The following is a 25,634-nucleotide window of genomic DNA, read 5'->3' as shown; positions in this document are numbered from 1 at the left end:
GTCAAATGATACAGGATGTTCTAGGAAATTTTTTTTTCTTGGTTCTAGTTAAGTTGACATTTCTAACCTGGTAGGAGTGAAGAGCAGATTGCTGCTGCACATCTTCAAGTGTGATATTGGTCATTTCATTTGGCATTAGTGTACGATGTATTTAGTGAATATCCACTCTACCAGGTAGTATAGATTGGTCTCTTGAATTCCGTGTTGACAGCTTCTGAGCAGGAGCTTGGGAGTTAGGACAGATGCTGAATGGAAGAGTCACATTTAATGTTCGTGATTCTTTCCTCTTATGTGTCATATGCATATACACACAAGATATGGTATATCTAGTAGTAAACCTTGGCATTCATTTAAATGATCACTTACCCTTTTCTATGCTGGTTGCCTAGGGGAATCTGATTGGATGCTCAGTCACAGTGTATCTTTCTCATATCTGTGATTTATATGTTTGGTTTTTTTCTCTTATTTTTCTTTCTATTTGATTAATCTCATTAGACATGTATTTTTTTAATTATAAGTAATAATCCAAGGTTATTTTTGGTTAAGTGTGGGATATTAGTAAATTATTAGTAAAAATTAAGTATTCTACTGAATGCTAATCTCAGAAAACTATGTTATGTAAGAACATTATGGTTATATTTTACTCACCAAGTTACTGAATTTTGCTAATAATTTAATATTTGCAAGGCAGTTTCAGAGACTATCAGTATAAAAAGATCATGTGAGATTCTAAATTTAGTTAAATGTTTTTAATTCTATAAAATACTTCGTTCCATTATTGATGGTCTTTGAGTTTCTTTCGTAAGTTTTTATATTGTGAATTGGAACTTCTCGATAACCCTAGAAATGAAAATTGGAATACTGGGTAAAAAGCACATTAGTCATTTATCACTGATTTCTTAAGCTTGGCATTACAAACATAGAGAACTACTCTGAGTTCTTCATCCGCTTATTTAATTTCATTTTTATAAGCCATTCCTCTTAAATACTTTGTATTCCTAGACTTACTCAAATGGTACCCCAGTTCAGCATTCAGCAGTTCAACCCCACAGGTTTTCTGCAGAAACCTAGAATATGAAATATAAAAACACATCAGCACATTTAGTATTTAGCTGACCTTTGGACTCACGGGTTAGATCTGAGGGAGGTAGAAATCAAAAAAGCTATTTGATCTCCAAAACTTTATCTGTTGATCAGCCCTGAGAAGGACACTGACACATATCCAGTTTATTGATGGCAGGTGTTAAGTAAGTTGTTTTTCTTCCTTTTGAAGAGGAAATCAGGTTCTATAATTGGTTTCATTCAAACTATTAATTTTTTTATGTGTAATCAGGCAAGTTTACATCAAATTAGAGAAAGGGATCTTAAGTCAAAGCCAACTTCAAAGTTTATATAGATAAGAAATCCTTATTGTCTTCTTGGACTAAATTATTTTAAAACACAGGCAATCTGGGATCCAGTGTCTATGGCCGGGCTTCAGGAGGCCATTGATGTTCCCAGTAATTTTATGTCAAAGTTGGTATGTGACTTTATTTCTCTAAGGATAATCCATTGGAAAACTGTGGGTTTTTCTCCCTGGTAAGAATTTATGAATATATTTTTTAAAAGATTTACTTATCCATTTTAGAGAGAGAGAGAGCAGAGGGGAGGGGCAGAGGGAGAGCGAGAAAGAATCCCAAGCAGACTCTGCGCTGGGCACAGGACCTGATGCGGGGCTTGATTTCATGACTTAGAGACCGTGACCCGAGCCAAAACCAAGAGCCTGGATGCTCAACCAACTGTGCCACCCAGGCACCCCAAAATTTATGAATATTTTAAGTGGATAATGAAAATTAGTATAGTAGTTTTAAAAAATCTGCCTTATAAATCATACTAACCTAGAATACAGGTAAAATATACAACAATTTCTTTTAACATAATACACTTTTTAATGAGTTGCCCCATTGTCCTTTTCTTAGTACTATTCTTATTTTCCTTTTTCTTTTGTAGGGCTGAGATGCTTCTAGATCAGTACCGAAAGAAGTCAAAGCTCTTCCGTACTACAGTTGTCCTGGCCCCACTAGGAGATGATTTTCGCTACTGTGAACGCATAGAATGGGATCATCAGTATAAGAATTATCAGCTGCTTTTTGATTATATGAATTCTCATCCTGAGTATAATGTTAAGGTAATTTGAAAATATTTAATTATGATCCTGTATTTGAAGTTGAGCCTTCATTATTAAATGAGGCTAAAACACAACAGCCTTAGTTTCTTTGTCCCACATCCCAATATTTCCTAGAATATGTAGTTTGTATGTAAGAGTGTAGTTCTTAAAGAGGAAAATTATCTAGTACTGTAGTTGCATTTCTGAAGTTGTCCCTTTCCCCCCCATTCCTACAGCATTAAAGAGACTTTACTTTTATGTAGTTGTAAATATGCACCTACTAAGTTGTGATCTTCAGTTTTCAGTGATGTCCTGTTTTTCTACCAGCATCAAAAGTTTGTTTCTTTGACGGCTGCATCCTTGTGATTTTAGTAATGTGACGGGCAATGCAGATGAACATGTCATGAATTTTGCAAATGAATGTCTTGTGTCCAGAGAATACACTAGCATCTTTCTTAGTTGAGAAGACTTCCAAAATTAATCATTTACCTGTAGTTCTTTCTCTTTTTTTTTTTTTCCCCTTTTGGAAAATTTTGAATGTACCCTAAAGTTTTGAGAACAACTTACCCTTCCCCTGACCCCCGCCTCCCCATATCCATAGCTAAGCTACCACATTGATCAACTCGAGGTCACTCTCACTTCAGCTGTGCCTCACTGTCCTCCCTCACCCTCTCCCAGGGATTATTTTGGAGGAAATAGTAGTCATGTAGTTTCACCTGTAACCATTTCAGTATGTATCTAAATGATAAGGACTCTGTTTAAAAATACAATCATAATGCCACTATTACATCTAAAAAATTAACAATAATTCAATATTATCATATATCCAGATATTCAGATTTTCCTGATCACATACAGGCATTTTTTTTAAGCATATGTTTCATGAGTCAGGATTCAAACAAGAGTCCTATATTAGACCCTATATGAGAAAATTACCCAACGTGTTTATTATATTCACATACTAACCTATGAGACAGTAGAATATTTATGGAAATACTACAGAAAGGAAGAGATGTTACTGTTTAGGAAATTAGAAAACTGATGATAGGCCACATTTTATGTAGGGAGAATTCAAGTTTATTAAGTAAATGTAAATAATATTAAATAGTTAAATAAACTTAAATAAAATGCCAGGTGTATTCAAGATACTTACAATTGAATTTCTACCAAATTATGAACTTTAGGTCTATGTTTAAATCATCTCTATAATCTCCTCAAAGATGAAGCTGATACACGAACATTTACTTAGGAGATGGCATATGCAGATGGGTATTTTATCCCTAAGTACATCTTCCTAGTGAATGGTTTTGAGATCCGCAAAAGGATCTACCACTCATTCTAAAGAATTAAAGTACTGATTTTTGTATTTTACCTGTTTCCTTCTTTGCCCAGTAGGGCAATTTGTAAAGTCACTTTAAAAATTGAAGTATCACATACATAGGAGACGTGCACAAACAGTTAAGTGTACAGAGAATTTTTCAAGTTTAGAAACCCCCATGTGACTGCCCTCTAGTTTAGGACAGATCAGTTATGGCATCCCAGAAGAGTCCCTTAGACATCCTTCAAATCATTGCCAAATCTTACAAAAGTAACCTTATTTTCCCTTCTATCATCATGGTTAGTGTTTTTTCTTTTGAAATGATACAAGAAGGAAATCTTAAGTATGTGTTATTTTGTGTCCGGCTTTCCTTGCTCCTTGTTATGTTTGTGAGATTCATCTGTATTGTTGCATGTAGCAGTATATATATATATTTTTTTGAAGATTTTATTTATTTATCTTGGCGGGGGGAGTGTGAGCGGGGTGGGGGCAGAGGGAGAGGAGAGAGAGACTCTCAAGCAGACTCTGTACTGAGTGTGGAGCCCAGTGTGAAGCTCATTCTCATGACCCTGAGATCATGACCTGAACCAAAATCAAGAGTTGGATGCTTAACCAACTGAGCCACCCAGGTGCCCCACAGTATATTCATTTTTAATACTGTATATTATCTTTAGTATCCGTTTGATAAATATGTCATGATTTGTCCATTGTATTATTGATGGACATTTGGGTTGTTTCCAGTTTTTGTGTATTACAAATAAAGCCATTTTGAATATTTTGTGCATGTTTTTATATACATGTATGTGAATTTATGTGGGTATAAAATGGGATAGAAATTTTTGGTCACTGGGTATGCACATCTTCAACTTCAGTAGATATTGCCAAATGGTATCCCAAAATAGATGCACTAGTCGTTGCATTGTATGACAATTTCAGTTGCTGTACTTCCTTACTCAGATTTTTTATTGTTAGGATTTTTTTTAATTTTTATTTTTTTATGATCGATATGATGGTTTTATTTTATATTTCCCTGGTAGTTAATGAGTTGAACCTCTTTTCATAAGTTTATTGCCATTTAGGTATCCTCTTTTGTGAAGTGACTATTTAAATTTTTTGATGACTTTTCCTTAAATTGGGTTGTCTGGGTTTTTTTGTACCATTTATAACTCTTTTATGTATTTTGGTTTGAGTCTTCCTTCAGATAAAAGTTATGCAAATATTGTCTCCCACTATGTGAGCCTGTTTTTTAATTTCTTTCTTAATGCTGTCTTTTGATAAACAGAAATTCTTTGTTTTAATTAAATCTAATATAACAGTATTTTCCTTTCCATGTCATGTTCTGCTTAAGAAATTTTTGTTTATACCCCATAGTCATGAAAATACGCTTCCTATGAAGCTGTCCTCCAGAAGCTTTATTGTTTTACCTTCAATATTTAGGTCTGTAATCTGTTTGGAATTGATTTTTTTGTGAATTGTATGAAGATAGGGATCAAGGTGCATTTTTGCCCATATGGGTATCTACCACCATTTATTGAAAAGACCAGTGTGCCCACTTTACTGCAGCATCATCTTTTTCATTAATTTTGAGTGAAACTATTTGTGTGGCTCTTGTATAGATAGACTCTATTCAATTTTGTCTATTTAATCTCAGACTGTCTTAATTACTATAGTTTTAGAATGGATCTTAATTTCTGATAGCATAAGTCTTCTAATTTTGTTTTCTTTCTCAAGATTGCATTGGTTTTCTTTATAGTTCTGTATAGATTTAAGATCAATTTTTAAATTTCTACCAAAAAAAGTTGGAATTTTGATTGGGATTGCATTGAACCTATAGATCAATTTGAGTACAGTTAACTTCTTTACAAATATTAGGCCATCCATGAATGTGGTATATTCCATGTATAAAAATACAGTTGACTTTTGCATTCTAACCTTGTACCCAGTAACCTTCATGCATTTCCTTTCTTTCTGGAATTTTTGTCACTCAAGTGTTGGCTGCTTTGATTGTCCTTAGATACCCTCAAACAAAAGCTTTTTTTCTTTCTGTGGTTTATCTAGTATCTGTTCTCTATAGGATGTTTGAAGTTATTTTGTCCAAGCCAGAAGCTTCAGTTTATTTTCTTTTAATGAAAGGAAAAACACAAGTAAGCAATTGAATTTAGATGGCTAAAAAATTGACATTGTACCAACCAAGCCAGTCAGTTTCCCATTGGTCATCACTTATTTAACAATTTATGTATTTTTCTCATATGTTGCTCTGATAGAGGAGTTTGATTATGTTTAAGATTAAGGATATGTTAAAGATATAATTTGTTGCCTTTTGAAGTAAAAAACATCTACTTTTTTTTTTGGTTATTTGGAATACGTACTTTGAGCTACCAAGAGACTATAGAAAAATTCATTCTTAAATAATTTCTTTTGAAACTACTCTAGCATAGATACAGGGTTATATATCAGTCCTTGGAGATTGAATTAAATTTGTGAGAATGCTCACCAGGCTACTTACATGAACTTTGCCTGGGGCAATTGCCAAGAAGGAAATACTTTCATCTTGGCTAATACCAAAAATTAGTTACAATATTCTAAAAGGGTATACTACTTTGTTGTTAATATTAACTCTGTAGCATGCCACAGTTCCCTAAAATCTGAAACTGAAGGGAATTTTTGTTATCTCGTAGAAATCCCTTTTTATATAGATGAGAAAGTGAGTCAGAAATTTAGATTGTTGAATATTTTGGTACTTTTATCAGTATACTTCCCTGAGAGCTTGTCTGTACTATTGGGCCTGAAGTTAATGCTGTATTTCTTTGCATTTGTGACCCTCATGGTTATACACACACACACTTATATTCTGCTTCTTAGAATGTGTTAAGTGAGTAATAAATAACACTTAATTTTTGAGTACTTACTATTTGCTATTAACTTTTTCTTTTAGAGAGAGAGAGAGAGCATGTACTTTGGGGGTGCGGGGGCGTGGGGATGGGGAAAGGGAGAGAGAGAATCTTAAGCAGGCTCCATGCCCAGCACAGAGCCCAATGTGGGGCTCGATCTTAGGACCCCGAGATCATGACCTGAGCTGAAACCAAGAGTCAGGTGCTTAACCAACTGGGCCATCCAGGTACCCCTGCTAGTAACTTTTTAAAGTGCTTCACTTTAGTTAACTTATTTAATTCTCTGAACATTTTCTGGTAGGTACTATAATTATCCCCATTATAGATGAGGAAACTGAGGCACAAATATATTAACTTGCCCAAGATACATTGTATTTGGTGAAGCCAAGATAAGACTAGGTAATATTGTTGAAAATTGCTTTTCTGTGATGTAAACATAAGGATTTAGAAATAATTATCTATTTTGCTGTTATAAAATTTATTGTGTCACAGGTACATGATGATAACTTCTATTTGTCTTACTAATATCATCGTGTTTCCAGCTGCAATTTTGCCTTTGCAATAGAAAAATGATAGCTAAAACTTAGACCATTATTTCCCAGTTGTGTTTCTAAGCATTTTACTTAGAACCCTATTAGCTGTAACACAGACACAGAGACAATATATAAATATGCTCAAAACCACATTGTTAGGTAAATGGTAGAGATGGAATTCAAACCAATGCTATCTGGATCCAGGTTCTGTGCTGTTCTTAACCACTCTTCTAGAGTGCTACTCACTGTTTTTAACTACGCTTTTTTTTTTTTTTTTTTTTAAGATTTTATTTATTTGACAGAGACACAGCTAGAGAGAGAACACAAGAAGGGGGAGCAGGAGAGGGAGAAGAAGGCTTCCCGCAGAGCAGGGAGCCCGATGTGGGGCTTGATCCCAGGACCCTGGGACCATGACCTGAGCCAAAGGCAGATGCTTAATGACTGAGCCACCCAGGCGCCCCTGTTTTTAACTACTCTTAATTATTTTTCTGCCACATTGAATCAAAGTAGCTTTTAGTATCTGTGTGTGTGTGTGTGTCTGTGTGTGGTAGGAAACAACAAAAATAGCATCTTAATATTCAAAGAAATACATTCCCTGTTAAATTCTCTGTTTATCTCTAAAAACACTGCCTTTTAATATCTGTTTACATGGTGTGGTATAATACTTCTTTTTTCCTTTGATTTATGGAATAGTTTGGGCTCATAAAAATGGATTTATGTTCTGGTAATTTAAATCATTAGTCAAAAGACCTTTTCATTTGAGCAGTCAACCTTGCAGTTCTTGTCACTCTTTGTGTTTTACTTCTATTCAATGTTACCTGCTGGTAGAGAAAGTCCATTTTTTTAATGACCTGCTGTTCTTAAAGTCTCCCTTATGAGAGCTCAAGCAAGGGGGATGGGGAGGCCAGGGGAGTGTATGTGCATATGACATATGAAAATACTTAATGGTTAACCAAACTGTATGTAAATGTTTTATTTTTGCTGCTTCCTCCCATCTTTTATTCATCTCTGAATTATTCTATTCCCTGACCCTTGCACACTTTGAAATTCTGGAGATTGGTAAGGCGTTTTCAGATCCACAGATTTGTATATCTCAGTAGTTCTTCTAACCCCTTAGGGTTTTAAGTTTTATTTTGGTTTAATTTGGGACCTGATGCAAGTGAAAGAGCTACTGTATATTTTTCCCCCTGCTTTTGAGTTTTGTAAAATCTGAGCTAGAATTTCATCTTAACTGGAAAGCGCATCTTAAATATTTACTATTAACTTTTCCTTTTAGTGCTAGAAGTAATTTTAAGGTAGAGATGAATAATTTAAGTGTCACTTTTTTTTTTTTATTAGATACAGTTTGGGACTTTATCAGATTATTTTGATGCACTGGATAAAGAAGATGTAACCATTAGAAAGAATAGCCAATCCATGTTCCCTGTTCTAAGTGGAGATTTTTTCACTTATGCTGACCGAGACGATCATTACTGGAGCGGCTACTTTACATCCAGACCCTTCTACAAACGAATGGATAGGATATTGGAATCCCATTTAAGGTACAAAATTTACGTTTAGAAAGCTACATTAATTATTCACCTTTTTTATGTGATCATAGCACATAGCATAGCATAGAGTTTTGCATAATATACAACATGTATGCAGTATTGGGATGTGTTTAATGTAATTGTGAAATTTTAATGCAATCAGAGCTATGTCTCCAGCTCATAATCAGATTATTACATGGGCTTTTGTTCTGAAAGGAAAAGCAGTTTATCTGATTAGACTTTCTCCTGTATCTTATGTTTTATATGTTTCTAATTAATTACTGGTATTGTTTGCACACCGTGATAATATCCAGTGGCATTGTTATGTGTATCTGCAGGTCAGTAGCCGGACAGACTAAATTGCTGGAAACGAGCAAGGGTCACAGGAACAAATAGGGCCTCTCTGTGGCTAAAATGTGGGCCTCAAAGTACACAATCTAAAACTAATGTATTTTATATGTGGGAGAACTTCAGAGGCTCCACCTCAGTTCTTATTTATTTGAAACATATTTCTATAGGTGTGATTCTCTGCTTAGAAGAACAAAACTTGAAAGAGATGAGAACTGATGGCGGCAGAGTGATTGGCTGAAAAAGCATAGTGACAGGGAGAAGGCAGAAAAGTCAGGAGAAAACAAAAACGCTCTAACCAGCGTTGTCCAGTAGAACTTTCAGTCACTGTCCAACAGAACTTTCTGCAGTGGTAGAAATCTTCTGTTTCTGTTTTCTGCACTGTTTAGTATGGCCACTTGCCACATGTAACTGTTGAGCACTTGAAATGTGACCAGTGTGGCTGAGGAAGTGAACTCTTAATTTCCTTTAATTTGAGTTGATTTAAACGTAAATAATGACACGTGGCTAGTAGCTATCTTTGTGGGTCCTGTTGCTTTTTGGTAAAGATGAACCACCCTGGGGGCTCCTGGGGCTCTTTCTATGTGTGTGTAGCCTGGGAGCTTAATTCATTTTCATGATGAGTTCACTTTCAACTTAGTTCAGATCATGAATTCATGATGATTAATTTTCATGATGAATCTCAGTATTAAAAATAAAAAGTCATGTTATATCTACCTTCTTCTGTGTACTGGTAGAAATAGTACATTTTGGAAAGCCTTTTTATAAAGATCATGAATTTCTCCCGGAGTTGTACTTTGGTATAGTAGTGTGTTTTTTTTATTTTTATTGTTTCGTGCTGTCACCATTATTTCAAAAGCCTGATCTTTGCCTTTTTTTGGGATATTCACAAATGTGCCAGATGGATACATATTCCTGTATTTGTAATAAAATAGTATTTCTATATTAGAGAGATTGATGCATTCTTGCCCAATAGAATATTAATTCTCTATTATGTTACCCTAAACTACCTATGATAAAAACAGAGAAAGTACTAAGTAATGTAGAGATTCTTTTGGACTACTGCACTTTTTTAAAAGTGTCAACTATTTTTTAGTGACAAAGAGTTACAAATATTGATTCAATTTTAATTTATTGAACATATTTAAGGTGAAGTACTTAGTGTGAGTAATAATATATTTTGAAAATTCTGCTTTAAAATCAAACAACAGAAAACCATATAATAATTATGAATTTCAAAATGTAATCAACTTACTTGAAAATAAGTTTATTGTCTGATTATAGATATTTCATCTTGATGCTCATTTGTAAAACATTTGGATAGGATAGAAGAGTATAAAGAAGAAAATATTTTTTAAACCCCCTTTTTACATTTTGGGATATCTATGTGTATAGGTACTCTTTGCAAAGCCAGGAATATGTGCTATGGGTATAGATGAACATATATACACAATTTCTTTAATTCAAACTTAGTGTTTCTTCTGCCATGAATTTTAGAAAGATTAGAATTTAAAGGCAGAGATTATTTAGTATCCTCTAATTATTTCAAAATTTAAAACAATTCCTTTTTTTTTTAAGTACTTTGAATTTATCCCTTTCCTTATATTGTGATACATTTTCAAGCTGCCTTGGTTTTCTCTCCATCCTTCTTAATATGTTTGGCATAAAGAACCTTCTTAAACTTTTTACTTCATCAAGCCATCTCTCTCTTTTTTTTTAAAGATTTTATTTATTTATTTATTTTTAAAGATTTTATTTATTTATTTGATAGAGAGAGACACAGAGAGAGAGGGAACACAGCAGGGGGAGTGGGAGAGGGAGAAGCAGGCTTCCCGCGGAGCAGGGAGCCCCATGTGGGGCTCTATCCCAGGACCCTGGGGCCATGACCTCAGCTGAAGGCAGACGCTTAACAACTGAGCCACCCAGGCACCCCAAGCCATATCTCTTTTTAAAGAACTTTTTCGAAACCTGTCTTGAACCATATCCTCTGATGAAAAAAATAAAGCATGAAAATGATAAGTCCCCATATTCTTGCTCAAAAACTACTCGTAAGCCAAAGTGTTTTTTCTTTAAGATAAACGAGAAGCGACAGCATATGTTTTATCACCTTTCAGATTATATTGTTACTTTCCCTCTAGTTGTTGAATGTTCTCATTCAGCACGGAGACTAGCTGTTGTCACTGAGCTGTCAGGCCATCGCTTTCTGCCTCTCCTTCACTGTTAGTCTCCCACTCATGTGACCATTTCCGCACCGTCTCTCCTTTAATGTACGTATGTGAGAGTGAATGGCTTTCTGGTGATGAAGTTCCTGGTATGTGTCTGGGCTGATCTTGGAGAGAAGAAAGGGCAGCAACCATTATCCACTTTTTACTGCTGTTTCGAGCTATTTTTTTTTTTTTTTTCACTATGTTATACATAAGTACACCTATCTTGCTGCCAGTGGGTACTGGCTTCTTTCCAGGACCATCTAGAACAAGGGCCCTTTATATCAATTTAGACATGATGTTCTCTGATGATTGATAATCTAGATATATTAGATGGATACCTTGATGGTTTTATAGGAATGTTTATTATCAATATCTTTTTTATCAATTGTGCTGAAATTGTGGATTTTTAAAAAAACGCATTTAAAAATTGTATCACTACCACATATTTTAAATAGTAAATGTTTGTTTTGAAATAAGAATTAATGACTGTTTTATACAATTAGGGCTGCTGAAATTCTTTACTATTTCGCCCTGAAACAAGCTCAGAAATACAAGATAAGTAAATTTCTTTCATCATCCCATTACATGGCACTGACAGAAGCCAGAAGAAATTTGGGACTGTTTCAACATCATGATGCTATCACAGGAACTGCAAAAGATTGGGTGGTTGTGGATTATGGTACCAGGTAATATAATTATTAAAAAGTGATTATAAAACAATTTTTTTAAATTTTGGGTCACAGGCTTCTATCTTTGATGAAGTTGTTAATGTACATCAGACCATATCAATAATGCCATCCCTTATAAGTATTGCTATAGAAAAACATCAATATTCAAAGCATTTTTCAAGAATTCTATTGACAATGTACTAGCTGTCCTAACTTTTTATTGCAGTGCATTTCTGCAAATGGAGTAGTAAAACATTATTATAAAGCTGATTCTGTTTTCTCCCAAGTATAATGTGGTAATTGGGGTTACCTTGTTGACCAGGGATTTGGTATCAAATAAATCATAGCTATAATCCAAGGAGATAAAGAGCCATACTTGATTGTATAGCAGTTTAATTTCATCCTATTTCATATCCAGTTGTTCTCAGCCTAGAGGATAGCCAGGAAGTAGAAGAACCTAGAAACCTTGATATATATAGATGATATAAGGAATTGGGATGAGAAGGGTTGGCCTGGGTATTGATATCAAAGCCATCTTCAACTCTTAGAAGGTCTGTGAGATGAGTGAGGGAGGGGAAGCTCAGTTATTTTCACATTGCAGGATTGGAAACAGTGAGTACAGGCTTTAGCTCAGAACAGCAGGAGACTTTGTAAATAGTGCTTCCCAATAATCAAAAGGCTTACCTTTTGTGATAGTGAGATTTCCATCATCATGCCCTAGTTTGGGTAACCATTCATTAGGATCATTGTAGAGGAGATTCCTATGTTGGGGAAGGAGTTTTGACTATTGTTTCATTATGGCTTAGTTATTATTTCTTCCAGATTTTTTTCCTATCAATAATGGTGTACTTCAATAATATTTTAAAATTGTTAAAGTGTGCTCTGATTTTCTTATAATATAGATTTAAGAAGTGAATCTCTTTTTTTAATAAATGCTCCCTCCCATGTGTTAAAAGTGTATACAACATATAAAGTCAACATTACAGATTGATCCACAACTGATATCACTAATCATTATAAGTGTTAATTAAAATTTTAGTTACAGTATTTTGACTGCCTTTCTAGATATTTGAAAAACAAATTCTTGAGGTTTCATTAGTTGACTTGAGTCCTTGAAAATATATTCATGGTAGCATCTTGAATATCTTCTCAGTTTTCTTGTGGCAAATGTATTTGGCATCTGCTGAGGTTGAGCTGGGCTTAAAATGGAAAACATTCATTGGCTGATAATGATAATTGGTTTTTCTCCCACAGAAGGCATTTTTTAAAATAAGGTCAGATCCTCCATTTTTTTCCTTTTCACCTGCTCCTGTCTTCTTGGTTTATTGAGTTTAAAAGTGAGGGTTATATTCAGAAAAGAGTTCCTAAGAGGAAATGAAGAAGTCATTCTCCTATACCGTCTCCTTGCTCTCTCTGGCTGCCATAGTGAAAGAGACTTGGGTACAGGTCATTGAGTTTTTGCAACCGAACATTTTCTGTCTCATAACCTTTCCAGAAGGGCTGTCATTAGTTCTTCCATATGTTTGGTTATGCTTTTAGCTTATAAAAACATCACCATACAAAATTGCATCTTAGAGAAAAAAGACAATAATTCTCAAATTATACTTGACATTTGTAAATTTGCTTTGCGAGCACTTCACACTTCATTGAGAAGTCATACACAATTATCAAGTCATTAGCATAGACATTTTAAGTAGGAAATTTCAAAACACAAGTTAGTTATAAACAAAGAGGCAGCTAGCATTGGGTGTTCTCTTGTTCTTAGACTGTTGACTGTTTATTCAAATGTTGGCAGAAGTGTCCCTGTGAACAAGTGTATGAGTTAAGGATTGCATTTCGCTGCTAGTAATAACAACTTGAAACTGAATAAATCCTATCCTACTTATTTTTATGCCACGTGGAAGAAGTCTTCAGGTCCCCAGTTCAGGTATAGCAGCTCTACAGTGCCGACAGGGGTCCAGACCCTTCTAGCTTTCTCTTCTGCCATCTAAAGGTGATTCTTACTTAGAGTACTGCTCTCAACAGTAGATTGAATGTTTATATAATTATCACCTGGAGAGCAAGAATACAGCATGGCTATTTGAAGGTTAATTCTAATCATGGCATGAAAAAATGAATTAGAGTGGGACAGTGTTTGTGATGGATGTTCAGCCTAAAAGTGGATAATGGGGCTATGTGCAAGAGAAGAAATGGTAATGAGATCAGTTACAGAAATATTTAGAATTCTGCGTATTTCTATGTTGTAGTTAAGGTAGGTAGGAGAAAAAAATGAACAAAGGGTAAGTATGAAGGCCCATATGTATAGATCAAACTTCACTGACAAACATGATAGTATCTGCCCGAAACAGTAGTAATGATACCAGAGTAGAAAACTGTGATTTCTAAGTGATGGTCCGGTTCAGTGATAATAAAATATGGGCATGTTAGAAAATTAGAGGCTCTGGGAAATCCCACAGTGATGAATTGTTGAAACATTAAAATTTTGCTTTACCCAATGTTTCCCAAACTTATTTACTGTGTTTAGTCTTGTTTTGCTTTAAACAGAATGGTTTTATGCATCCTGAGAAAGCATTTGGGGAATACGGTACCAGTACTTAGTGCTTACCTCGTTAGAAGACTGTGCATGTGCCTTTAGGATACAAACATTGATGTGTGGCATTCCCTCAGTTTAAGCTCCAGTGCACTTTAATACATATAAGGTTTTAGCTGATGGAGAACATGACTTTTATTCTTCAGGTTCTGACAGCCTAATAAAGATAGCCATGTAGATAAAAATAAACTTAAATCGAGGGGCTTGTTCCTATAACTGAATTGTAGTCATTCATATTGTCTTTTAGTCTGGTGAAGACACTTGTTATCACCTAGGAAAACATTTGAATAGACTAAGAAACTTAGCTGGATGATGGCCTGAACTCACATGCATAAGACTTTAATACTATGTATGTATAACACATTTGCATAGTTAATTAACTTACTGATTGTGATCACTTACATCTTTGAAAGTAATCTCAGTGCTCTGCAGAAACAAGTTATTTTTAATTCTCTTAAACATTTTTTTGTCATTGCATGCCAACAAAAATGTTCTTAACATGTAGGTCCAAAATTGCTTCCTGTATTGGGGAAAATAATATAATCACTCTATAAACATAATAGATTCAATGGCTGATTGAAAGCATGTTTAGCCAAGTTTTTCAACAGATTTTTGCAGTGACTTTACTTAGGGTTACCTGTTCTATAAAGCTTTAAAGAAACAAGATGGAACTTGAAAAAAAAAAAACCTTCAAATTCTTTTCCCAGGTGTAGTGCTTCAGCAATAGTTGATACTGTACCAATATTATATTCCAGAATTGATCTTGAGTAGGTTGATTCATACGCATCTCTTTGGTTCCTCAGACATAAAAGTACAATTTGAATACAATTAACAATTTTAATGACCAAGAAAAGTAACGGGGAGAAAGACAATTTCATTATCCAGACCTGTGAAAACTTTCTCTTTTTTTGAACAAGAACATGAAACTAAAGTCAACAAAATATTTATTTGAAGTTTTCAGGAATTTGAGTTTTTTGAAGTATGTATACTGAACGAATATTCTTGTGAGTGACAGTTAATCTCATGCTTTCTTTTGCTGTTTCCACATTTGTTAAAGAGTTTTCTAAAGTAAAGGACCAAATCATTTTTTTGGTAACAAAGCCTTAAAGCTATTGGAGTGATCGTGTTGAATATTCTTAGTATTTGGCATGGTATTCATAGAAAGTATCGGTAGTTTGATTAAGCTTACACGTTTCAGGTGTATACAGAAAGTTTTCTATTTTAAATGAATCCTTGTTAGTGAAATCTTTTGACTAACCTTTTTTTCCTAAGTACTTAGTTCTGGGCAAAGAAGAGTCAGTTCATTATAGGTTCATTATAGGTTTCACTTTGTGAATACAGGATGATGGTGGTTTGGCCATTATTAAAGAAACTGAAAATATTGTATACCGATGTTTGAATTACTTCTCAGACCAGTAAAAATTTTTGGTTCACAGACTCTTTCATTCATTAATGAATTTGAAGAAGATAATTGGATATTCTGCACTACTTCTTATTTTGAAGGACAAAAACTCGTACAACTCTTACTCTTTTGATAACCTCCTAGACATGGTTAGTTGCTACCTTTTATATTATCATAAAAATGTGTGATTCTTTTGTTCTTGGTTCAGAAAAGGGGGTGAGAAGCTGAGTGAAAAGAAACCTTGAAAAATCGTGATTTCCTTATACATGATTTGAAAGAATTTGTATCATTTTATATGAAATACCTATGTGTTCTTCTTTCCTGTAAGTGTGTCTGTATTTGATTTATGGTGTATATTTTGTTCTGACTAAATCTAAGCATGAAAACTAATGAACTTCATTATGTGGAACATACGGCTTTGAGAACACTATTAAGATGATACTGTAAGGTAACTGGACGTTGTAATTAGTTATTTTGCTTGGCTTTAATTAGAAGCCCCTGAATTGTCTTCTGGTTTCAGGATGAGCCCATGGAGCGCTGTGAGCAGTGCTCAGATGTGTGTAACAGCAGAGGAGCAGTTGAGGAATTGAAGACTAGCTATTAGCCCCACCTCTGTACCTGATTGCATGGGCCTGAAAAAGTTGCTTAACATCTATGAGCCCTCATTCATTTATCTGTTAGATGGGATGATTCCTGCCTTGGCTTGTATCGTGGTTAGGATCAGGGGAGCCAATAAAACAGAACATACTCTGAGAGGAAGAATATACTCTTCAGCAGCAAGGAAGAACAGTGGGAAAAAATGGTGGATTGCAAACCTCTTTAGACTTCCATTTGGCAACTCAGATGTTTTAAAACTGTAATATTTTATCATTAGAGTCTATTGTGAGCCATAGGCTTTGAAATTTTACATGTAATTGGAACTTACACATCTGGAATCAGAGATAATAAGTTCAGTATTTTCATATACTGATGCTTGCAATCAAATTATGGTTACATATTTTCATGTTAAAGTAAAAAATCCAATAAATGGACATACATTGCTTAAGGATATGAAACCTGTGATACAAAGGTAAAATAGTGAAACTTTTTGCAAAATGATCTTTAGCACTTTGATTTACTTGGTTCCTAATTGGACTCTAGTAGTCCGTGTAACACATGCCGTACTGAAGTCTAAAGACACCCCATAAAAATGCACACACACAAGAATTACTTACTTTGAACTTTGATGGACCTTTATGTAGCTAGAAGGAGGACACCATTGTGTCCTTTTTAGGATTTTTGTAAGTACTATTACATAGCTAGTTTTGAAACTTAAGTTTTAAAAGTAAAATAAAAATTTTTGTTTATTTTTACAGGATTTGAAACAAAACTCACAAGGTTCTCTACCACAAAAAACTGTAATAACACTGAGTGCAGAGCCAAGGTAAATACATAATTTCTCATACACTTTGCTACTGTTCTGACTTGACTTTTTTGCTTTTCATGTTTCTTTTCCCTAGCCAGGATATACTTTGAGGCAATATTTTGTTTAATAAATTTATTAATTTAAAAAAATTTTTTGAAGAAATGGATTTTTCTCCCATGACTGTCATGTTCAATGTTAATAGTTAACACAGTGCTTGATACATTAATTGCTGAACGAACAATTATAACAATATTTTTTTACAGATATTTGGTATGGGATCATAAATATGATTTATGATTATGTTCTTTCTTAACCCTTTGTTTACTTATCTTCTTTTCATTGATCCCTGATCCCATTTTTAAAATGAAGGAAGAAACTTAATTATGAAAAGTTCCTACTATAAATTGTTTACTAGATAACTGTCATTGTGCTGGCCAGACTGTCTCATTTTGGCATTGTGGATTTATGTTAAGGCAAATGGGAAGGGTGTTCAGTTGACCTGAAAATGGGGTGATTAATTGGTGGCTGCCTCTGATTTATAAAGAAATGTTTTTTGTTTTTATTGGTAATCATTTAACCAAGTCTTCTGTTTTAAATGACCAAATATCACTAGGTCAGTACCCACTATCCCCAGATACACACTATATTCTTACATAATATAACTTTTTGCTATCTAAATTGAGAAATTCAGTATGTACAAATTGTAGGATAAAAAAATAATTGTAAAGGATAATTCATGATTATAGGTATTCTTTATTATTATTATTTTAAAATAAATGGAATCAAAGTATTACAGAAAATTTACAATTGCTAATAAAATTGACATTTTGGTTACTCAGAGAATAAAGCCTTAGTTTGCTAAATCTCTTCAGGAAGTAGAGACTTAAAATGTATACAGCTCATACCTTAGAACAAGAAGACAGGTATTTTTTCGTAACACTAAAGTATCACTAAAGTAATGGTAAAGAAATCCTACATTTCTTTCTTTTGGCCAGAAAAAGAAGGGATTAACTGGAAAAGACAGTTTAAGTCTCAACTTTGAAGTCCTGTTGCAGGCTTAACAGCTTTCAGGTTGCCAGGTCATAAGAGAGTAATGATACTCCCATTACAAAATGTTTTCTTTGTCTTAAAATATGTAATATTTTGATGTAGTTGAGGTTGTGTGGCTGTTCCTTAAATATTTTGCCCCTAATAAACTCTGGTATTAGGCATAATCCCCCTTTTTCTATTTTGGTAGGGGAAGATCTTTGTTTCTGCTGACTGTAAGAATGCCTTATGCTTGCTATAAGTAATTTATGCCCCTTCCCCACCCCATTAGTCTTCCTCTGGGTGCATGGTAGGGTGGGTGGGATGGAGCCCTAAGGGGTTACAAACCCTATGGCTTTTCTTCTTCCTCTACTGTCCTTGCTTTAGCCAGGAGTAAGTGATATTTTAGCTCTACTTATGCTGGAGGAAGAAAGGAGATCCAGGTGTATTAACTAAGAAGAAATATATTTTGAGCTTTAATATTGAGGAGTTTTAATTATATATCAACGTAAATAGCATTTTTGAGACTATTAGTAAAATGATTGCTTTCTGATATTTCCTTTTAAACAGTTTGTATTTAAATAGTGTTCTTCATCTTAATATTACTCCTTCACAGTTCTTTTCTACCAAATGTCAGTGCTACTACTGTTTCCGTAGTTAGGTGAATTGGGGATACTTAGGATTGTCAAGTTCTTATTTGTATCTTTATTATCTGTTTTGTACTTGAGGACCTCATGAATAGAACTACTTATACTTCTGGTTTTAAAATCTATATTTTACTTGTTAGCCACAAATAATCTGAGCTGATCTCTCAACAAAATCAGAGAAGAATGGAGGAATGACAGTGGCCTTTAAAATGGAAGAATTTCATAGTTTTATTTAGCAGATACTGAAAGTGATATTGCACTTCTCAGTCTTGAAAGTTTCAGGAGTATGGTCATGAGTCTTTCTCATGTTCTTCATGAGTCCCTATATAATGATCTAAGGCTTAGCATTATTTTGGCGATAAGAATAATTCTTGTTTGAGCAACAATTTATTAATCTAAATAAAATATGCATTCTCAGTGAGAGAGACATCCTCCTTAGGAGGGTAAAAATTGGTTCTTGGGGAGTTTGAAAAAAAGTATTTTTTTAAATATATAAAGCATAAAAATAGTACTCAATAGTACAATAACAGATATACTTTTAAGTGTTGTATTAAAATTGTATGGGGGGATGATTAACAAAAAATGTCTAAAAAGAGTCTTTAAGGAGTTATGTGAAAAGTCTGAGAAATACTGATCTAACTCACACAATTTCATAGCTATTTTTTTTTTTAAGTTTTTATTTATTTGACAGAGAGAGACACAGCAAGACAGGGAACACAAGCAGAGGGAGTGGGAGAGGGAGAAGCAGGCCACCCGCTGAGCAGAGAGCCCGATGCGGGGCTCGATCCCAGGACCCTGGGATCACGACCCAAGCCAAAGGCGGACTCTTAATGACTGAGCCAGCCAGGCGCCCCTAACTCACACAATTTCAATAATACATGTAAATGAATTTGATCATGCTGTCTGGCAACATTAGTTATAGCTATAACCTAACATAAGTTAGTTTGGGAGTCTTTAAAAAGGAGTGGCTAATCTGCTCATGGGGATGTGGTACATATCTGTGAGCCTGATTGAGTTCACAAGGTTAGGTAAGCTCTATAGTATATGCATTCATAGTCTTTATGTGGAAAGAAGGTATAATTGAGAGTTAAAAGTTAGGGCACCCTGAACAAGTCATAAATTTTCTAGCCTTAAATAATCCTTGAATCGAGGTGTTTCTTTTCCTCTAAGGAAACCAATTGTAAAAAAAACTGTAATACAAAGATTTACAGGATTAGGGACGTGGAGGACATAGAGGATGGAAGGTAAACTCCTAGGACAGGTAAGGATTTCAGTCTTCTTTCAGTGTTTGGTACTTGAGGCAGGATGGAAGCAAATATCACTGCAGCACAGGCCGCCAAATCATGTGTTTTGACAATGTGTGAAGGAACTTTTTTTTTTTTTTTAATGTGGATAATGTGAAATGCCATGGAGTATACAACTAAAATTGCATTGAGATAACTTCTGTAAATCTGAAAATTTAATTTTTCAAGTAGAAAACTTTTAGTTTGAGAGCAATTTATTCAAACCCATTACAAATTTACCATTAAGTGCTTTTAATGTTTAACAAGGCATTTATTGGTAAGGGATTTTTGGCCAGAAAAAAGAAGGGATTAACTTGAAATGAAACCACCAACCATGTGGAGACACAAAAGAAGTCCTTGTTTTCGGGGCTTGGGTGACTTTAGAGTATCAAACAGATATTAAAAGTACTCAGTTCCAGAAAAGGCACTCAGTACCTCCATTGTCATGTGCTTGTTGTAATGGTTCTCCCTGGATGGCTGCCCAGCACCTCTAATTTAATTTCCTCTTGTTTTCTCCATGTGTGCTTTCTTTTTGGATCCTAATCTTTATTAATAGCATCATTCTCTTTTTGGTTGTCTAGGTGCTGAAAAATAGTCTTTATATGGAAAGCAGGTACAATTAAGAGTTAAAAGTTAGGACACCCTGAACAAGTCATAAATTTTCTAGCCTCTAGAACCCACTTTGACTTCTACCTTTTCTTGTTCTTTTAAGTTTCATCGGCTGGAAAGTCTTTTGGATTTTCTCCTCTGCTCACCTCTGACATTCTTCGTCTCCTGTCTTCCTATTACTTTCCGGTTTTAGGGCTTCTATTATGATTTTTTTTTTTAAATGTTTTACTTGAACTACTGCAATGACTTCCTGCTCTTCTGTCTTCAGTTTCTCTCTGCCCCTAATTTATTGCATGTAGTTGTCACAGGAATCTACCCATAGCAGAACGCAAGAAAGACACCTGGGTGGAAGCAGCAAGGCTTCTAGGACCTAGCCTCAGAACTCCTAGAAGGTCCTTTCCACTACATTCTTAGTGAAGCAAGTCACTAGGGTCAGCCAAGATTCAGGGGGAGGGAATTATTCTCCATTACTTGAAGGGAATGATGGCAGTCATCTTTGGAGATGGTCTACCACAGTTTATCCACTGGCCACTACAATTCACATACAATTCACCATGTGCACAATATTCCACCTCCTCCCACGATGCCAAAGTGCCATCCCATTATGGTACTGGCCCCAAATTTTCATCTAAATCAGGTCTAAAATGACTCAATCATGTAACTGGGAATTGATGTTTTCTTACTTCTCTCAGTATAATAATTATTTGAAGTTAATTCTGCTAGACTGTAAACTCCTTGACAGTAGGAACTATTTCTTTTATTTATTTCTCCCACCATGCCTGTGGAATTACAGTCAACATAGTAAGAATTGAATAAAGACTTGTTGAAATACAATTAATTACTGACTGAAGAGACTATTAAACTTCGGACACCAGATATGCATAGACGTTCTATGTGAAAATGTGGTATCCTGGTATATCTTCTCCCCAAATAGTTCTTTCATCTAGTATTTGGAGTTTGGATGCCAGAGGGCTTCTGAATACACTAAATAATACTACAAGCAAAAATAAATAACAACTCAAAGCTTTGAATTTGCTCAACATTTGGACAACTGTTCATTGGAGATTTTAGAGTTTCATACCATGGGACCTGAAAAATTTTAGGTTGCCTCTCAGCATCATTGCATTCTTACAGAATTACCTTTGTTGAGATTGCTTTCTTGAAGGCTCTTTAGAATGGGTGGGTTCAAAAGATACTCCCAAATATCTAAATGAGTTGACCTGATCAGATGACTTTTTTTTCTTTTTTAGATTTTATTTAAATTGAAGTTAGTTAACATACAGTGTATTATTAGTTTCAGAGGTAGTATTTAGTGATTGATCAGTTGCCTATAACACCCAGTGCTCATTACATCAAGTGCCCTCTTTAATGCCCATCACACAGTTACCCAATCCCCCCCACTTCCCCTCTAGCAACCCTCAGTTTGTTCCCGGTAGTTAAGCATCTCTTGTGACTTGCCTCCTTCTCTGTTTTTATCTTATTTTATTTTTCCTTCCCTTCCCCTATGTTCATCAGTTTTGTTTCTTAAATTCTAGATATTAGTGAAATCATGGTATTTGTCTGTCTCTGACTAACTTATTTCACTTAGCGTAATACGCTCTAGTTCCATCCACATTGTTGCAAATGGCAAGATTTCATTCTTTTTGATGGCTGAGTAATATTCCACTGTGTGTGTATGTATGTATATATACATACACATCTTTATTCATTCATCAGTGAATGCACATTGGGGCTCTTTCCATGTTTTGGCTACTGTGGACATTGCTGATCAGATCAGTTTTTACACACAAGACTTTCTGTTGTTGCTGACTTAGAGTATTTGCCTGATTCTGCATTTTGTGTTTTTAATGTTGTTATCACAAACCATTCTTCTCACAATAATTATCTATTAGTGTAATGGAATTCAAGACTTTAAATCATTTTTTCATCTGTTACTATATCATCAGTGTATTTTTATACCAAATCACACTGTATCTAATCTTCCTACCAGTTGTTTAAACATAAGTTTTAAATGAAGTAACCAAATTCACAGCCGTACAGTTATTGTTTGAAAGTGGAATTTCTAGGGAAATAGAATTCTCACCATTCAGATTCTGGCAGTGTTACTTATTATAATATAGACCTGGTAGAGTCATTTATAGCTCAAGAACTGAGCTGAGATTCCGCTACTTGAACGAAAGTGGTTCTAATCTGAGCATGTGGCGTCTCCTGAGAGAGCTGTGAACATCACGATGCACCTTACTTTGTACCTGGTGGTTTTTCTTGGGGGAGCTGGAACAGTGTTAGCAGTGATAACTGAGATGACTAGTGTAAGAACTGTGCTTATTGCTCATGGATCATAACAGTGTGAGCTCAAATCTTGTCATGCACTAGAAAACTAGTACAGAAATGTCTTCACATTAGTTAGCAGAAAAACAAATGTACAAAGTCACAGAGATTGAGGGTTTCTGTCCTTGATAATGAAGGGCTGCATTTTAACATTATCCCAAGGGAATTTAAAGTAATAATAGAATACATGATTTGACTAGGATTTGACACTCTGGATCCTCTGCAGGTTCTGTTATTATGAGAGACTTTAGAACTTTTCTTTTAATGGGGCAATTGTTAACTGAGAGTACTGGAGACTCTTAAAAATAAAAAACTGAGTTCTAGTCTAGTAGAGGTCTGTCTGGGTATTAATAGCATAGTCTATTTAAGAGTTAATGCTCATTACTGGTTTTGAAGGAGTTCCTAAACTCTCCTCTGAGATGCTTTTTTGTTTAAGTATTTCTTGCTTGTGAAAGGTGTTTGTGTGTTTTCATCTATGTCGCATCTGAGTTACATTTTATTAATTTTGACTTGTTTCAAGATATAGATTGACCGGTTCTCCAATTATCCAGAAACACGTTTCAGCCTGTGTGTAATGTGGGATATTTTTAGAAAGGATGTCTGACCCAAAAGACTTGAGTAGAATATAGTACATTACTTTAAGTAACCAAAAACTTCCTAGGGAGTTGGAGATACTTTCAACATGATATATTAGTTAATTTTATGTTATAACTAGTTTTAGAGAAATCATGTCTGGATCACAACATCAAATAATCTTATCTGGTGTTTGCCATTCTAAATCAGTCATTCGCAGGCTTGTATTTTGCCTGACTTTTTTCAAGGAAATATAAAGGTCTCTGGGGGAGAGAATAGAAAAGGCTCTACCTTTCCCACAACAGTCTCCCTACCCTTAACATTTCTATTTATTTTATGATATCAGAAATGATGAGTATTAATTCCAGAAATACTGTTTCAGCCTTACATTGACTTAGATGAATAACACCTATTATATGAAAAAACAAAAACGTTGACACTTTCATTTTATGTGATGGCAGACTAGGGACTCTGAGACTGACTCTCTCAATTTCCTATTAAAACTCATGAAAACAAAGATGATGATGAACAATCAGAGGAACACCAAACCTTGGTTTGACAGTCAACCTATTGCCACAATTTAAGATATCCACAAACTATAAAGTTGATCAACTGGACTGGAAAATACAATTACTTACTGACCAGTGGTAAACAGTTAGAAATAATAGCTACATTGCAGGTCTCTAGAAGCAGGTGTGGAGATTGATTCCTTTTCCTTTTTATAATGTCTACCCCCAAAGCTTTGAAATTTGTGTACCTACCACCTAGAACAGAGAACTAATATTTTAATACAGGGACGGGGCTACTTTTTGAGGCTGTTAAGGAGATAAAGTAGCTATTCTTTTCATTCTCTCTTCCTAAGATTTCTTTTAACCAATCTCCATTTAATTGGCCAACTAGATCAACTGATTCACTCCATTCCTTTTCTGTGCCCATGATAGCCTGACCTTGTCCCTAACAGGCCACTAGCTAGGGAAACTGGTACAATTCTCTCCCTCTGGTCTTTCTGTTGAATTGTATGATTATCATGAAACAATTATTTATTCCCAGATCAGTTGTTCTTGTTATTTTTCTTGCACAATTTGATTAATTTTTATTGAACTGATGAATTATACAAAAAGATTGTTTTTTTTAAATGAAGTTGGGTTCTTTAGAAATTTTCAACAAATGTGAGTCACTGGTGACTCACCACTTCACTCACCACTGCCCCCAAAAAATTGGGAAGAAGTCATAAAGATGTAGAAGCAGTCTGTACTCATATGGCTTAATATTTTTTCAAGTGGTGAAATTCTTGGTCTGCTTTAGAAAAACCTAATCTGGAAACCATACGTGATTAATCACATGCATGGTTATGCAGAAGATATGACACAGGACTCCAGTTAGTGGTCCCATAGTTAAACCAGAAGCTTTGCTCTTAATATCAGTAGAGTAGGAAATGTTATATATATAAGTATATATAAAACATATATGAAAACATGAATTATTAAGTCATATGTGTGTAACTTAAAATTGTACTACCTAAACTTTAACTTTCAAGTCAACTTTATCTCTTTCAGTTAATAGGTCTATTGCCAGCCTTAATCACACTTAAAAGAGGGCTTCCGTTGTGTCTGTATTTCACAACCAATTTGGAGACTGAATCTGACAGAAATAAAATAGGCAGGTGCAGCCACTCTGGAAAACAGTATGGAGGTTCTTCAAAAAGTTGAAAATAGAGCTACCGTACGACCCAGCAATTGCACTACTGGGTATTTACCCCAAAGATACAAATGAGGTGATCCGAAGGGGTACGTGCACCCCGATGTTTATAGCAGCAGTGTCCACAATAGCCAAACTATGGAAAGAGCCAAGATGTCCATCAATAGATGAATGGTTAAAGAAGAAATGGTGTATATATATATGTGTATATATACACACACACACACACACACACACACACACACACACATATACACACATACACACACACACACACACACACACACAATGGAATATTATGCAGCCATCAAAAAAATATCTTGTCATTTGCAACGATGTGGATGGAACCAGAGGGTATTATGCTAAGCGAAATAAGTCAATCAGAGAAAGACATGTATCATATGATCTCACTGATATGAGGAATTCTTAATCT

The 25,634-nt window shown here is 34.8% G+C and overlaps 1 protein-coding gene across 1 annotated transcript in view; it reads left to right on the top strand.

Moving 5' to 3' along the window:
- MAN2A1 (mannosidase alpha class 2A member 1) overlaps positions 1-25,634 on the top strand; it is a 165,866-nt gene that overhangs the window by 73,778 nt on the left and 66,454 nt on the right. The window contains exons 8-12 of the mRNA XM_036123025.2: positions 1,990-2,167; positions 8,227-8,429; positions 11,476-11,658; positions 15,667-15,781; positions 16,988-17,055. Coding sequence (XP_035978918.2) covers positions 1,990-2,167; positions 8,227-8,429; positions 11,476-11,658; positions 15,667-15,781; positions 16,988-17,055 — 747 coding nt within the window. The remainder of the gene's footprint in view (positions 1-1,989; positions 2,168-8,226; positions 8,430-11,475; positions 11,659-15,666; positions 15,782-16,987; positions 17,056-25,634) is intronic.

The sequence above is a fragment of the Halichoerus grypus genome, chromosome 2 (assembly GCF_964656455.1).
Source record: "Halichoerus grypus chromosome 2, mHalGry1.hap1.1, whole genome shotgun sequence".
NCBI classification, from domain to species: Eukaryota; Metazoa; Chordata; class Mammalia; order Carnivora; family Phocidae; genus Halichoerus; species Halichoerus grypus.
The sequence above is the reverse complement of the archived record's forward strand: the minus strand, read 5'-3'. Positions and strand labels throughout refer to the sequence as shown.